The sequence below is a fragment of the Lithobates pipiens genome, unplaced genomic scaffold (genome assembly GCF_037356315.1).
Source record: "Lithobates pipiens isolate NorthernLeopardFrog02 unplaced genomic scaffold, aLitPip1_a1.2 Scaffold_16, whole genome shotgun sequence".
NCBI classification, from domain to species: domain Eukaryota; kingdom Metazoa; phylum Chordata; class Amphibia; order Anura; family Ranidae; genus Lithobates; species Lithobates pipiens.
The window spans coordinates 63,265,302-63,279,999 of record NW_027507748.1 but is presented as its reverse complement, the minus strand read 5'-3'; the positions used below and the strand labels follow the sequence as shown (position 1 = coordinate 63,279,999).

The 14,698-nt window shown below is 41.0% G+C and overlaps 1 protein-coding gene across 1 annotated transcript in view; it reads left to right on the top strand.

Annotated features, from left to right (window-relative positions):
* Positions 1-434: 434 nt before the first annotated feature.
* HUNK (hormonally up-regulated Neu-associated kinase) overlaps positions 435-14,698 on the top strand; it is a 118,811-nt gene continuing 104,547 nt past the window's right edge. Inside the window, exon 1 of the mRNA XM_077479992.1 lies at positions 435-590. Within this exon, the coding sequence (XP_077336118.1) occupies positions 490-590 (101 nt within the window). The 5' untranslated portion in view covers positions 435-489. The remainder of the gene's footprint in view (positions 591-14,698) is intronic.

The window sequence follows — 14,698 nt, the reverse complement described above, 5'->3', positions numbered from 1 at the left end:
GGGGAACGAAAGGTTTCACATTTCTGATATACATTATCCTATTAAATCACAGCAGCCCATTCGCCACCAACCATTGTGGCACGCCGTAAAATATTTGGCCACCAACCACTGAGCCTTTTCAATTTTTTTTTATCGTGACCAGCTTTTTATGTTTCCCTTTCTGCTTTCATTGTCTCCGGCTGTGCATGATCACGATGTACATCTCCCCACTATTTTGTTGTCTCCATCCTGTGTTCCTATTCAGCTGTTGCTAAGCAACAAGAAACCAATGTCTGTACCCCCCCCCCTCCCCTCCCGATCTATAACGCGGTCCCTGTTAATATGCAGGAAATCATGCAATCTAAGTTGATAATGTGACTATTTTGAACCAACCAGAATCCGTCAGCGCCGTATTGCTGGCTGCATGAGATTTTTCTTATATCTGGCGGAGCTCGGGGAGAGGGGCTGCACATCAACTGATGCCTCTAAACTAGTCACATCGCAGCAAGCATGGTCGTCTTAACTACCGTGAGATCACCCTGCATCCAAGAAAATAATGGCAAGGAGCTTCCTCTGGACTGGAACGTGGAGGAAGATGAACAGGGCAACAAGTAATAATGCATTTTATTTATTTTACGCCATTTATTTGCAACAGTGCATCATAGATATTGAATGCTGAATTGCAATATATACTATGCAACAAAAAAAATTGGTTTTTTTTTTTCCTTCTGATGCAAGAGTTTTATTTTTTGCAATTATCCAGTTATTTGCATGTATTGCTATTCTGCTGAATGCAGCAGATGTTTGTTAATATTGTATATTGCATATTAGAAATTGGACAGACTTGCATGCTTCTCGGGTACCAATTCTTCTCTATGGGGTGCATTCTTTTTTTTTTTTTTTTTTAAGCGCATGTCCTTAGATTAAGGTGTATTGAAGGACACCTGTCATCAAAAAAAATATTGAGGCTTCCATTGCTGACCTCTGCATCTGAAATTGCTAGCTGCCTGGCTGTTATAAGGATGCATTGGCTTCAGTAACTTCACAGATTCAGGATAAAGAATTCTGACTTCTCTCTTTCACTTGCTGCATGCTTGTATGGAGTCTATGAGAGAAGTAGTGAAGGCAGCCTGGACACTAGCCTTTGCGGAATGAAGCAAACCATGCACTATGCAATCTGATTGTACAATCTCCTGTAGATCGACCATCAACTGTGCAGTGCTGAGGCCTGCCTGATTGGATAAAAATGCAATCAACTGTTTTGGATTTTACATAGTTTTGGTAAGTCTAAAGGAAATTGGACAATCAGATTCTATAGTGGCCAACTTGGGGTCAGCCTTTCTCATATGGCTGTACTTTAAGGGGAGTGTTTCCAGTTCTTACGGAACCACGGACAGCGCCTGTTTTAACAGTTCCAGGTAGGAGCACAGCTGTGCTCATTGCTAACAGTTTACAGGAACAGTTGAGCTGATTGATTAATAAAAAATAAAAAAAAGTAGCACACAACCCAGGGGCAGATTGGGTGACGATACTGATATTCTAATATAGCAGCCGATCAAGTACCAATGAAACAATGAACCAGGTTGCGATAAAAGACAAGGGGCATATTTACAAAGCACTGCATGTTACTGTCACAAACCATTCACCAGCGGTGAATCAACTACGTTAATTTAAATCCCATGCAACAGGAAGATTCACCTGTAGTGAATGTTTGGTGAATGCCAGTTTCACTGCTTTATAAATACACCTCTTAAAGTTTAACTCCACATTTCTCCGCTCTAAGGATGCCGTTTCACCTGGAAACCTGTAAAGGCAACTGGGGTTATTTACTAAAACTGGAGAGTGCAAAGTGTGGTGCAGTTCTGCATAGAAAGCAATCAGCTTCCAGGTTTTCTTGCCAAAGCTTAATTGACCAAGCTGAAGTTAGAAATGAATTGGCTACCATGCACAGCTGCACCAGATTCTGAGTGCCCCAGGTTTAGTAAATCTCACCTCTCTGTGGTTCTTGGGGACCAGTTTCAGAATTGTTTAGAAATAAATCATACTGCTGCAGCTTTACATCTATAGTGCCCTGCAGCCAGTTCTCCAACAGATGCACAAAAAGCAAAGAGTTAGAGCTATCTATGTTATACATACTATATATATATATATATATATATATATATATATATATATATATATATATATATATATATATATATATATATATATATATATATATATATCTGTATATATACATAGTATATGACCAGCTGAGTACAATGTACATGGTGCTTACTCTAGTGAGACTACAAAGCTCTTCGCTTCTCTGTGCTACGTTAGCAGTTCTGTATAAAGACTGGCTGTCACTATGATGGCTTGGCGGTATCCCAGATCATTTTCACCAAGAGACTCATGTTTTCATGCTCTGTGACTTGCTTTTGCATTGTTACTCATTTGTAAGTTGCTCCTTTTGTTCATTCAGGAAGAATAATTACTGCCAATAATAATAATTATAACAATACTGGCATAAAAATGTGAGACGTACAGTCATCACTGCATATTAACTATGTTTGTAGTAATGTTCTGGGTAACAATGGGTTATTGTATAAAGAACATATTCGGGTCTGCTGTCTGCCACGTCTATCAGGAGTGTTAAAGAGTGAAGTCTTAATATTGGTCTTTGTATGATATTATTTATGACATTATTTAAAAAAATAAATATATATATATATATATATATATATATATATATATATATATATATATATATATATATATATATATATATATATATAAAACTCTTTATATATACATCTCTCTCTCTCTCTCTCTCTCTATATATATATATATATATATATATATATATATATATATATAAATCAAAGTTTGCTGAATCAAAGTATGCTGATATCATTGATATTTTGAACCTGTCATAGTGGATACGATAGAAATATGCATACATCTATATAAGTTTTCCCTTTAGAGGCATTAGGAATCTGTATTTTTACTGAGGAACTACAAGTCCCAACATACCATGCTAGGTACTGCTGGCACAGTAGGGGAATATGTGATAGCAGGAAGGTGTGAGGTTGTCCAAACTTACTCTGCTTCCTTGCTGGGTATATATATACGTTTGATATCAGATCAACAATTATATATGTACATGTGTACTTTCAATGTGATCTGCTTTAGATTTCTTGTAGCACAAAGCGGCGCCTCGTATCACATGGAAATACACGTGGCAATGTTACTAATGCTGTGTGTAGACTCATGGCATAACAGATGCCCTGGAATACATTGCATGGTGTGTATAGGGTTGATGTTCAAACAATGTATATTTGAAATGACTGCTTAATGATAGATAGATAGATAGATAGATAGATAGATAGATAGATAGATAGATAGATAGACAGACAGACAGATACATACATAGATACATAGATAGATATTATACCATGTGTAGATTGAAAATAGAAAAGATGACCAGGAATACATTGCACGGTGTGTATGGGTGTATGGAGCTGATGTTCAAGCAAGGCATATTTGAACTAACTGCTTACTAATACATATATGGACAGTAGAGACAGATAAATAGAGAGATACATAGATAATAAATCAGATAGATACAGATAATGTATTATGCTACAAGTTAGAACAGATGACCAGGAATAAATTGCATGATATGTATGGAGCTAATGCTTCCAGCAATGCACGTTTGAACTAACTGCTTAATAATTCCTATAGACAACAAGTAGAGGGTTTCACCAGGTATAGCCCCATCTGGGGAAACAAGCGATACTTGGAGTTAGGGAAACTACAATACGGCATTAGATGGCAACTTTACGGGATCACACATATGACACAAATATTTAGAGATGGTAAACTTTGCCCGTTCCCTGCTTTACAGTCAGAATTTAGACTCGCTGCCTCCATGCAGTTCTATTATTTCCAAATCCAACTCGCACTTAAGGCCCAATTGGACAGTGAGGCTTGGACTCAGAGCCCCACACCCATTTTCAATTACATGAGGGAAGTAACCTCATACAAAGGCTTCATTTTGTGCAGCTACTCTATGCTGCTTAATAAATTCCTTCCCGACAACGCAGCAGGGATCATATCCAAGTGGGAGAGGGATATAGGAGCCTTTGAGGAGGACCAATGGGAGGAGGCTCTTTCTGCAGTTCCCATATGCTCCTTAAACATGGCCCAAAAGTTGTCCCAGTCCTGTGAGTCTATCATATGCCAGCTAGACTGGTGAGAATGGGTGTGCAAGATGATCCTTCCTGTACAAGGTGTATGAAGGACCAAAGTGACTTGATCCACATACTGTGGAAGTGCCCTAAATTGCATATCTATTGGAAGGAGGTGCTGGAAACCATTAAATGGGTATTACATAAACTGTGCTTGCTGGGAATTAAAGACAATATCCCTGAGGAGGAACCCTCTAGACTAGCGATAGCTAGGGCTCTCTTACAGGCTAGGAAATTAATCTTGAGACACTGGAAATCAGTAGAACCCCCCCCCACGGTAAAGGTGTGGCTGAATCAAATGGGTGACACTATTATGCCCCATACACACGGTCGGAATTTCTGACGGAAAAAGTTTGAGAGCTGGATCTAAAATTTTCCGACAACAAAATCTGATCAGACTTTTTCCGATCATGTGTAGAGAATTCCGACGCACAAAGTGCCACGCATGCTCAGAAAAAATTTGGAGGCGAAAGCTATTGGCTACTGGCCTCTACGTACTCCCGTCATAGATTTTGTACGTCACCTTGTTCTGAACGATTGGATTTTCCGACAACATTGTGCGACAGTGTAGGCAACACAAGTTTCGGACAAAATCCATCGGATTTTGGGGTGAGAATGTCCAACCGTGTGTATGGGGCATTAGGCTGGAAAAGTACATTTATCAACACAGGGGAAGTGTGAAAAAATGGGACAAAACCTTGGCACAATAGCTAGACGTGCGTGGATTGGCTCCGGTTGATCGAATTATGGACCGTCTACTTCTGTAAAGGGGAGGTAGGGACACTGTAGGGAGTATGGCACCCGGGATATCACTCCTCATAGAAGGCCTCTTTTTTGAATGGTTTATTTTTGTCCAATCCAAGAAGTGTGATGCTGTACTGAGTAGAAATTATTTGTTGCTACTTAGCAAAGTTTTGAAGTAGTAAGTTTAATATGTACACGATTTTATAAACTGTACTGCTTATTTTCATTTATTGTTCTTTCAATAAAACTCTATTTGATTTAAAAAATATATTTATTCCCTTAGGGATGGTAAATAGATAGATAGATAACACACATGGCTTGATTTATGAAAACAAGCAGTTTTGATTGACAATCAATAAGCTTTGTTGTCTCACTTGAATGCATAACCTGTCTGCTGTCCCAATTTGTTTGCTCAACTTTTCAAAAATCAGTGTAGCAAAGGGATATCCCATGCCACAATTCTAGGAACAAAAATCTGACCATTCCTATAGTGGATGTCTCTATGAATGGATGAGTGTGTGATACCAGATTTCACCAGCAGATGGTGCTCAATGTGATATTTGTCCAGCACACAAAGTGGGTAAAACCAAAAGGTGCTGACCCCTCTTGGGAAATGTATCTGCATTATAGATGGAGATGCTGTTTAAAGAATTGCTCCTTGGAAATGCATAAACATGCAGCAAAAGTATAGAAAGAAGAGGAATCTCTGATACAATGTACACCCAGGTTCTTCTAGAACAATAGGATTGTAAGGATTTGTGTAATCCTGTAGAAATGAAGTCGTCACGTTGCAAAATTATTAGTTGGTCTTTCCATTTTCACCTTTTGGCCTCTTATATCTATATGTGGCAACAAGAATTCTGCATGCTGCCTTCAAGCTCCACATACCTGCAATAGCTATGGAAAGGAGTTTCCATTATCAGCTCACTTCATTTACTATTTTTCACTATTAAAGCTGACGTTTAGGTATGGCAACCTTTACATAGATACATAGATCCAGCTTGGAACAATGTAATGGTATGTGTGTGCCATACCTGTGGGATCCTCATGGAGAACCCATTCAGAGAATACTTTGCATCTTCTCAATGAATTCAAAGTGTTCTCTGACAGGACAAGGTAGAGATCATGATGTCATCACCCTGCATCTCCACCTCATCCAATCAGGGAATGCATTCATGCGGTAATTTAAAATGTTCCTTGAATGGAGCCTTTGCCAGGTGAGCAAGCTGCTGTGTTCACAATGCAGCAGAACAGCCAATCAGCACAGGACCCATAAGCTATTGGAGATTACTGGAGTAGCAGTGCCCTGTCCAGTGATTTCCAGCTTCCACGGGCATCCCACAGGTAGGGCACATACATACTTACATTAGACCAATGTAACTATGTAAAAAGTGCCGTACCTAAACTTCAGCTCAAATTTTTGTAAATACACCACGCGTTAAACAGCATTTCTGGACAGCAAATTAAAGCAATCATTGAGCTGCAAATGCGATACAGAAAACTCTACAACTGTGCTACAGTCAGAAAGTTAATTCAATTTACCTCAATCTGAGTTCTGTTATTTAGCCTCAGCCACTACTTTACCAATAGTTAAATGGGGCCCAAGAGCTGGTCTTATTAAGGGTTGCCTTTCTGGTGACTCCACTAAATTGATGGGAAAGTCTACTGGGACCACAACACTGGTGAAATGGGAATGGCGTTCTTCACTTCATATTGCACTGCAGTGCCCAATAAATAAATGCATTTGACTTTTTGTTGCATGTGCTGTATTGGTAGAAGATGGCTAAAAGCATGATACTTATTGTAAAGACCAGAGCTAAATGTGATATACAGACTGCCCCCACCCAAAACAAAATAAGTCAGAAATACTCATTGATTGAGGATTTTAGAGCTTTAGTATATTTGATAGGGACAGATATATACAGGCCCAGGCCCAAAACTCTACACCACCAGACTTTTTTTTTTATTCATAATAAGTTATGGCTGTAAAGACACAGTTGCAATGTGCTATTAGTAGGCTTTTCTAATTATTGTGGACCCATCTGCAGCATTACGAGTGAGACTTCATGACAGTGGTGGTACAGTTAAGAACTGTACTACCAATGTCAATCCATCAGCATCCACCTACAGCTGAGACTTTAATATCCTGGAACCCATAGCTTTAATATCTAGGACCCTTCCCTTACACTTTCGTGCTACATAGGTGCTGTATAGACAGATACGCTAAACCTAATTTTGCGGTTCTGTAACATATAGGGGTTGATTTACTAGGCAAGTAAACTGTGTACTTTTCAAAGTGCAGTTGTTCCAGAACATTGTAAATGAGATAAAGCTTATGCAAAGAATAACCAATCACACGCAAGCTAGATAAAAAAAAACAGCATTTTTGCTTGCACGTGATTGGATGAGGTAAGTCGGCAGAGCTCTTGCTCATTTACTAAGCTCTGGAGCAACTGCTTTTGCAGAGTGTAACTGCAATTGGAAAAATGCACTGTCTTTAGTAAATCAACCCTATAGTAAACTGTTAAAACTACATTCAAGGTTGACTGCACTAAGATGAGAAGAGAAGATCAGCTGTGGGGCCAATAAAGCCAAAAATGCAGGATACAATTCACATAATTTCAGCAAACACCGTTTTCAGTGTCTTGAAGGAACACAGTATTGCACATTATGTTAGCTTTGGGAGTAATCAAGCACATTGCAATGATCCTGACTGTGCTGTACAATGCTTTATAGATCTTGACCACTAGATGGCGCAATTTCAGAACTTAATAGCAAGAAGATTTCAGCAATCAGCAAGCACAGCAGGACAGGAAACCATCCAGAGCACATAGGGGTGATTATTTCTAATCATGCCAGGATGCCTTGGTAATCAAATATATTATTTTTTTTCTCCTCTTTTTTTAAACTGAAAGGAAAAAAAAATTAAATATAATTTTGGAGATTTTTTTTTTCAAATTATGTTTAATTTAAATTTCCCTACTTTAATATACATGTGATTAAAGCTCAGTGTTGTAGAGCAGTGGTTCTCAACCTCAGTCCTCAATTACCCCCAACAGGCCATGTTTTGGGAACTTCCCTTAGATAAAATAGCTCTTATCAATGCCAAGTCATTGATCTTGATTTAAAGCAGCTGTGCAAAGTAAAGGAAAACCTGAAAACATGGCCCGTCGGGGGGTACTTGAGGACTGAGTTTGTAGAACGCAGAAATCACATATGCTATTTGCTCTCGTACCGCCATTGCTGAGTAATCAGATGTGGAAAATTCATGATGCCAGTGCATTTTGTGAACTAATTTTGCACTGTAAAGGTAATTATAATGTAAGTTCACCTTGAAGAGATAGGAGAGCCTGGGCATGCAACTGTTCACTAATTAACATTTCATTTCTGCTTAAGGGGTTTGTTCACCTTTCAGAAAAAAAATCAAAAGATGAACGAACACCCTACACTCTCCCCACCCCACATGTCTTATGGAAAGGTGAACTATAACCCTTTATTAACCACTTCAGTCCCAGACCATTTGGCTGCCCAAAGACCAGAGTACTTTTTGCGATTTGGCGCTGCTTCATTTTAAATGACGATTGCACGGTCGTGCGACGTGGCTCCCAAACAAAATTGACGTCCTTTTTTTTCCCCCACAAATAGAGCTTTCTTTTGGTGGTATTTGATCACCTCTGCAGTTTTTATTTTTTGCAATATAAACTAAAAAAAATAGCATCAATTTTGAAAAAAACACATTATTTTTTACTTTATTGCTATAATAAATATCCCCAAAAATATATAAAAAACGTTCCTCAGTTTAGGCCGATATATATTCTTCTAAATATTTTTGGTAAAAAAAAATCACAATAAGAATTTATTTATTGGTTTGCGCAAAAGTTATAGCGTCTACAAAAAAGGGTAGAGTTTTATGGCATTTTTATTAATAATTTTTTTTTTACTAGTAATGGCAGCGATCAGCGATTTTTATTGTGACTGCGACATTATGGTGGACAGATTGGACACTTTTGACGCGATTTTGGGACCATTCGCATTTATACAGTGCAATTAAAAATGCATTGATTACGGTGTAAATGTGACTGGCAGTGAAGGTGCTGTAGGGGTTAAGCGTGTCTTAGGGAGTGATTCTAACTGTGGGGGGAGGGGCTATGTGTGACACGACACTGATCACCGCTCCCGATTACAGGGAGCGGTGATCAGTGTCAGTGACACTAGGCAGAATGGGGAAATGCTTGTTTACATTTGCATTTCCCCGCTCTACTTCTCCGTGAGACGATCCCGAGTATTCCTGTGGACATCGAGTTTGCGGGACCCACGATCACACTCACAGAGGTTGCATGCCCACTGGGCAAACTGCTTCTTAAAGGGCAATGTACAGGTACGTTAATCTGCCTGTACGTGCCCTTCTGCCAACATATATTGGCGTGAACCGGTCAGCAAGCGGTTAAACAAAAAGTATTTTTTTAAAGTAACTCCACTTTTGTTGAGAAAAAAACATTCCCCTCTGGGTGATCTCTGTACTTTGCAAGGATTATAACAAACTTTGTTGCAGATTCTTATCTTTTGTTATTCTAAAGAAGCCCCTGTGTGTTCCTCTGTGCCTCTGTGATCAGTGGGTCTAATGGGAGTGGTTTCATAATTCTCAGTCAGCTGTGGCAGCTGCAGGGCACTAATGAGGAAATCTGCTGGGCCTGCATCCCTTTAGACGTGTTCCTTTTGGAAATATCTCACCAAAAATGAAATTTTTGTTGCAGGGTATGCCTGAAACCTGACTTGTATCTTAGGCAGACTTCTGGGAAAATTGGTGAGCCAATCACACAAGCAGGAAATTATGTTTCTGAGGGGTGGTCAGTACACATTCTGTGTACAGAACAATTCCAGGTAGCCATATTGCATTTATAGAAAATTACAGCAGATTGAAAAGGAAAGGTATTTTTTAATAACATTCAATGGCAATATGATTTGTATCACAATTGTATATGCATTTGTGAGGTCAGGCATTGATGTTGGATGAGAAGTCCTGGCTCACAGTCTCCACTCTAATTCATCCCAAAGGTGTTCTATCGGGTTGAGGTCAGGACTCTGTGCTGGGCAGTCAAGTACTTCCACCCCAAACTCGCTCATACATGTCTTTATGGACCTTGCTTCATGCACTGGTGCGCAGTCATGTTGGAACAGGAAGGTGCCATCCCCAAACTGTTCCCACAAAATTTGGAGCATGAAATTGTCCAAAATGTCTTGGTATGCTGATGCCTTATGAGTTCTCTTCACTAGAACTAAGGGGCCAAGCTCAACCCCTGAAAAACAACCCCACACCATAATCACCCCCCCACCAAATGATTTGGAGGGGTGGCCCAATACTTATGGCAATATAGTGTGGATGAGCGCATTTTGGGTGGAGGAACTTGACTGGCCTGCACAGTGTCCTGGCCTCAACCCAATAAAACACTTTTGGGATGAATTAGAGCGGAGACTATGAGCCAGGCCTTCTCGTCCACGTCAGTGCCTGACCTCACGAATGCGCTTCTGGAAGAATAATCAAATGTTCCCATAGACACACTCCTAAACCTTGTGGACAGACTTCCCAGAAGAGTTGAAGCTGTTATAGCCTGCAAAGGGTGGGCCAACTCAATATTGAACCCTACGGACTAAGACTAGGGTGTCATTAAAGTTCATGTGAGTATAAAGGCAGGCCCCCCTACATTTTCAGTAATAAAGTATATACTAAGCTCTGAAGCAATAGTCTATTTGCCTTTAGTAAATCCACCTCTGTATCTGCAGATGAATGAATAAAAAATGCAGCATTTTCTTTTTTTCTTTTTAATGGGAGGTCCTGGTTCTACTTTAGGCTGGGTTCACACTGCTGCGGCTCGGAGACCCGGATGTGATTCGCACCGCACTGCAGTGCAAATCACATCCGATCTGTCTGTGCGATGCGAGTTCAGCCATACAGATAGTACGGCTGAATTCGCATCGCACCTGCTCCAAACTCGCACAGGACCCTTTTTTTGGTCTGCAGCAGAATCGGATCGCATGGGTGTTCACACCATGCGATTCGATTCCTGTCCGAGTTTGCAGATCGCACTGCGATATGCGAACTGATCTGGGGGTGTCATTAAGGTTTCACTGACACTCCCAGCAGTCCGCATAGGGCAGTGTGAACTGCCGGCGGGAGGCATGCGATGCGGGAACCCGCCGCGGATTCGCGGCGTTCCCGCATCGCTTCAGTGTGAGCCCAGCCTTAGACCCCTTTCACACTGGGGTGTTTTGCAGGCGCTATAACGTTAAAAATAGCGCCTGCAAAACGCCCTAAAACTAAAGCTGTTAGCGCTATATAAATCATGTATAATAATAATAATAAAACAGCTGCTCCGTTCACTCCTCGGGCTTCCACACTGGAGTGGTGGCCTGGCAGGGTGTCAGAAAAAGTCCTGCCAGCAGCTTCTTTGGAGCGGTGAAAGATCGGTGAACTCACTGCTCCTCCACCGCTGCTCCCCATTGAAATCAATGGGGCAGCTATGTGATACCGTCGGCAAAATGCCACACCGGCACCGTTATCTGTGGCCGATTTTACCCATTTTCAGCCGCTAAAACAACGGTAAAGCAGCACTAAAAATAGCGCCGCTTTACCGCTGACGCCGTTGGCGGCACAGTGTGAAAGGGGTCTTAAACACACATGAATTAGGACAACATGTCCCAGAGCCCAGTCTACCACAGCACAGGTAATTAAACATCTGGCGGACTTAAAAGGACCATTATCGCTAACAAATCATCCCTTTTTCCTCCGGGATTCCCTCCAGCTGTACTGGCGGCACAGCGATGGCATTGTTCTTTTGTATCCCTGCTACAGGATACAGGTCACAAAGTTCCAATGTAATCACAATGGTAGTATAATTCTGCCTTGTGCAGGGCAAGACTGTAATTTTGCAAAGTACGTCTTGTAATACTAGCTGGCATTTTTTATTTTTATTTTTTCAAAATGGCATTTCAGAGCCCAGCCTGAGCTCAGTTCTGTATTATTCATCTGCTGTAAATAAGTAAGAAATCATTTCATGCTGAGGAGTGGAGAATAAACAGAATCCCTTTGTGCCCTCGCCATTGTGTGCGCTCCAGTCTTTTCTTCGCCGAACAGCAATATTTTTTCTTTTTTCTTCCATTCCAAAAAGGAAACGGTGTTCTAAGCAGCAACAGAAGCTTGCCTGCGGCTGTTCTCCCTGCATTAACAAAAATAACAGCTTTAGTTTGTACGCTTGGTAGAACACAAAAAGCAATCATGAAGACAAAGAGCTATAACTGCACAGAGCGGTTGTAGTGCGAGTTTCGTCCCACTAGATGGCAGTGTGGCTAAAGTAAGTTGCTTACTGGGAGACAATGCTCTTCAAAGCTGGGTATTGCAGCAGCAAAGTGAGTTGAAATAGGTTGAAATAAATAAGAGAAAAACAAAGAATAATTAAATCTATCTTTAAATGCTGCTTGCGTTAGACATGTGCGCTGACAGGGAACATGTTGACAAGATTTAAGAACTCAGGGGTTGATTAACTAAAGGCAAATAGGCTGTGCACTTTGCAAAGTAAAGTTGCTCCGGAGCTTAGTAAATGAGCAGAAGCTCTGTTGACTTCCATCATCCAATCATATTCAAGCAAAAATTCTGTTTTTTTTTTAATTTTCCTTTTGCGATTGGGTGCTCGTTGCAAAGTGAAGCCTTACCTCGTTTACTAAGCTCTGGGGCAACTGCATTTACATAGTGCAACTGCACTTTGTAAAGCACACTGTCTATTTGTCTTTAGTATTTGTCTTTATTATTGTCTTTAGTAAATCAACACTTCAGTGAGCAGAGGGATGAGCCTATGGGGTTGATTTACTAAAGGCAAATAGACTGTGCACTCTGCACATTGCAATTGCAGTTGCTCCAGAGCTTAGTAAATTAGCAAAAGCTCAGGTGACTTCCATCAACCAATCATGTGCAAGCAAAAATGCATTTTTTTTAAAAAATTTCCCTTGCATGTGATTGGGTATTCTTTGCAAAGTGAAGATTTAGCTCATTTACTAAGCTCTGGAGCAACTGCACTTGCAGAGTGCGACTACACTTTGCAAAGTGCACAGTCTTTGCCTTTAGTAAATGAACCAGTATGAATCTTCTGCTGCCTTTTTACTGGCCAATAAATACACCAGAATGTGATTTGATCCGGTGATTTGTTTTTCAAAGGAGGATGAAGATCTTGTGATGTATGGAACGGGTGCTGGGTTCACAAAACTTCCTGAACAAAAATACAATTTTTGTTTAGGTAGGTAAAACAGTTTTCCTTTCTGTATTTGAAGTGTAAATGTAACTGTTTATCTGGGGTTTGGCTTTAGGGCTCATCTGCACCATCCTCTAAGTGGGCTTGTGAATGGATATGTAAGGGAGAGCGCGAGTCTCTGATGCGTTTCTTCCCTTGCAGAATGACATTCCCACCTACTTGAGGCTTTAACCTGCCACCACTTTCTATACCAGAGCTGCTCCCCACTGATAACTGGCGGGTTAGATAATAATGATAAAGAAGCATCAGAAGAGGCAAAAGAAGAACTGATTGCCAGAATAAATTAATTAGGAGCAGGGTGATCCTTGTACTACAGTTCTTCAGGGACAGCTTCCTCTCCAATAAGGAGAACAGTGAGCACCACAGTAGAGACATCACCAAATTTCACTGCAGATTTGTCAGACAGCAGTACCGTAGATGATCGAACACTGTAAATATACAGCTATGAGACTTAAAGCGGAGGTCCACCCTAAAGTGGACCTTCCGCTCATTGGAATCCCCCCCCCCCCGGCGCCACAATTGGCACCTTTCAGGGGGGAGGGGGGTGCAGGTACCTGTACAGTACAGGTATCTGCACCCACTTCCGGGATAGCTCTCTGCGGAAAGGGGCGTAGATCTACGCCCCTTTCCGAAAGTCCCCCGCTGCCTGCTGGGAAACACACAGATCCCAGAGGCAGCGGGGTCCATCCTTATTGAGCAGCGCGACTCGCGCATGCGCAGTAGGGAACCGGGAAATGAAGCCGAAAGGCTCCACTTCCTGACTCCCATACCCAAGATGGCGGCGGCAGCACCCGAGAGACGATCGAGAGATCGGCTTCGGTTCCCGACATCGCGGGCGCGCTGGGCGGGTAAGTGTCCTTATTTTAAAAGTCAGCAGCTGCTGTATTTGTAGCTGCTGGCTTTTAAAAAAAAAACGGCAGAACTCCCGGCGGACTCCCGCTTTAATACAAAGAACTGGCTAGGCATATTATATTTCAGAAAGTATACAAGACACATTGTACATTTTCAGGGTGCTGCTTGGAGACAATTACCTATTCTAGATGTTCTCAATACGATGGCAAATCTAGATTTCTTTTAGGTCAGGTGCACATTAAAAAGTGAGATCATCTTGATCCTTCCAGCACAATTGGTTGAATTATATGTCACTAAAGATGGTCATACATCATAAGATTTTGCTTGTTTAGCTCAGGGGCTGAACAAGAAAAATCTATTGATCCCAGAATTCTTGCCAAACATTTTTTATGGAGGAATCTCCCCTGCTGGCTATTGTATCTTGACAGTCTGCATGTGGATGCAACCACTATTGGGCCAATAATGTTCCAGCCAATCGGATTTAAGGATTTTGATTGGGAGGGTGCTGACAGGGCCACTCATGGCTCAAATTTCTCCAGATTCATCAAAAACTGGTAAAATAATTTTCTGTGTATGGCCAGCTTAATTTGC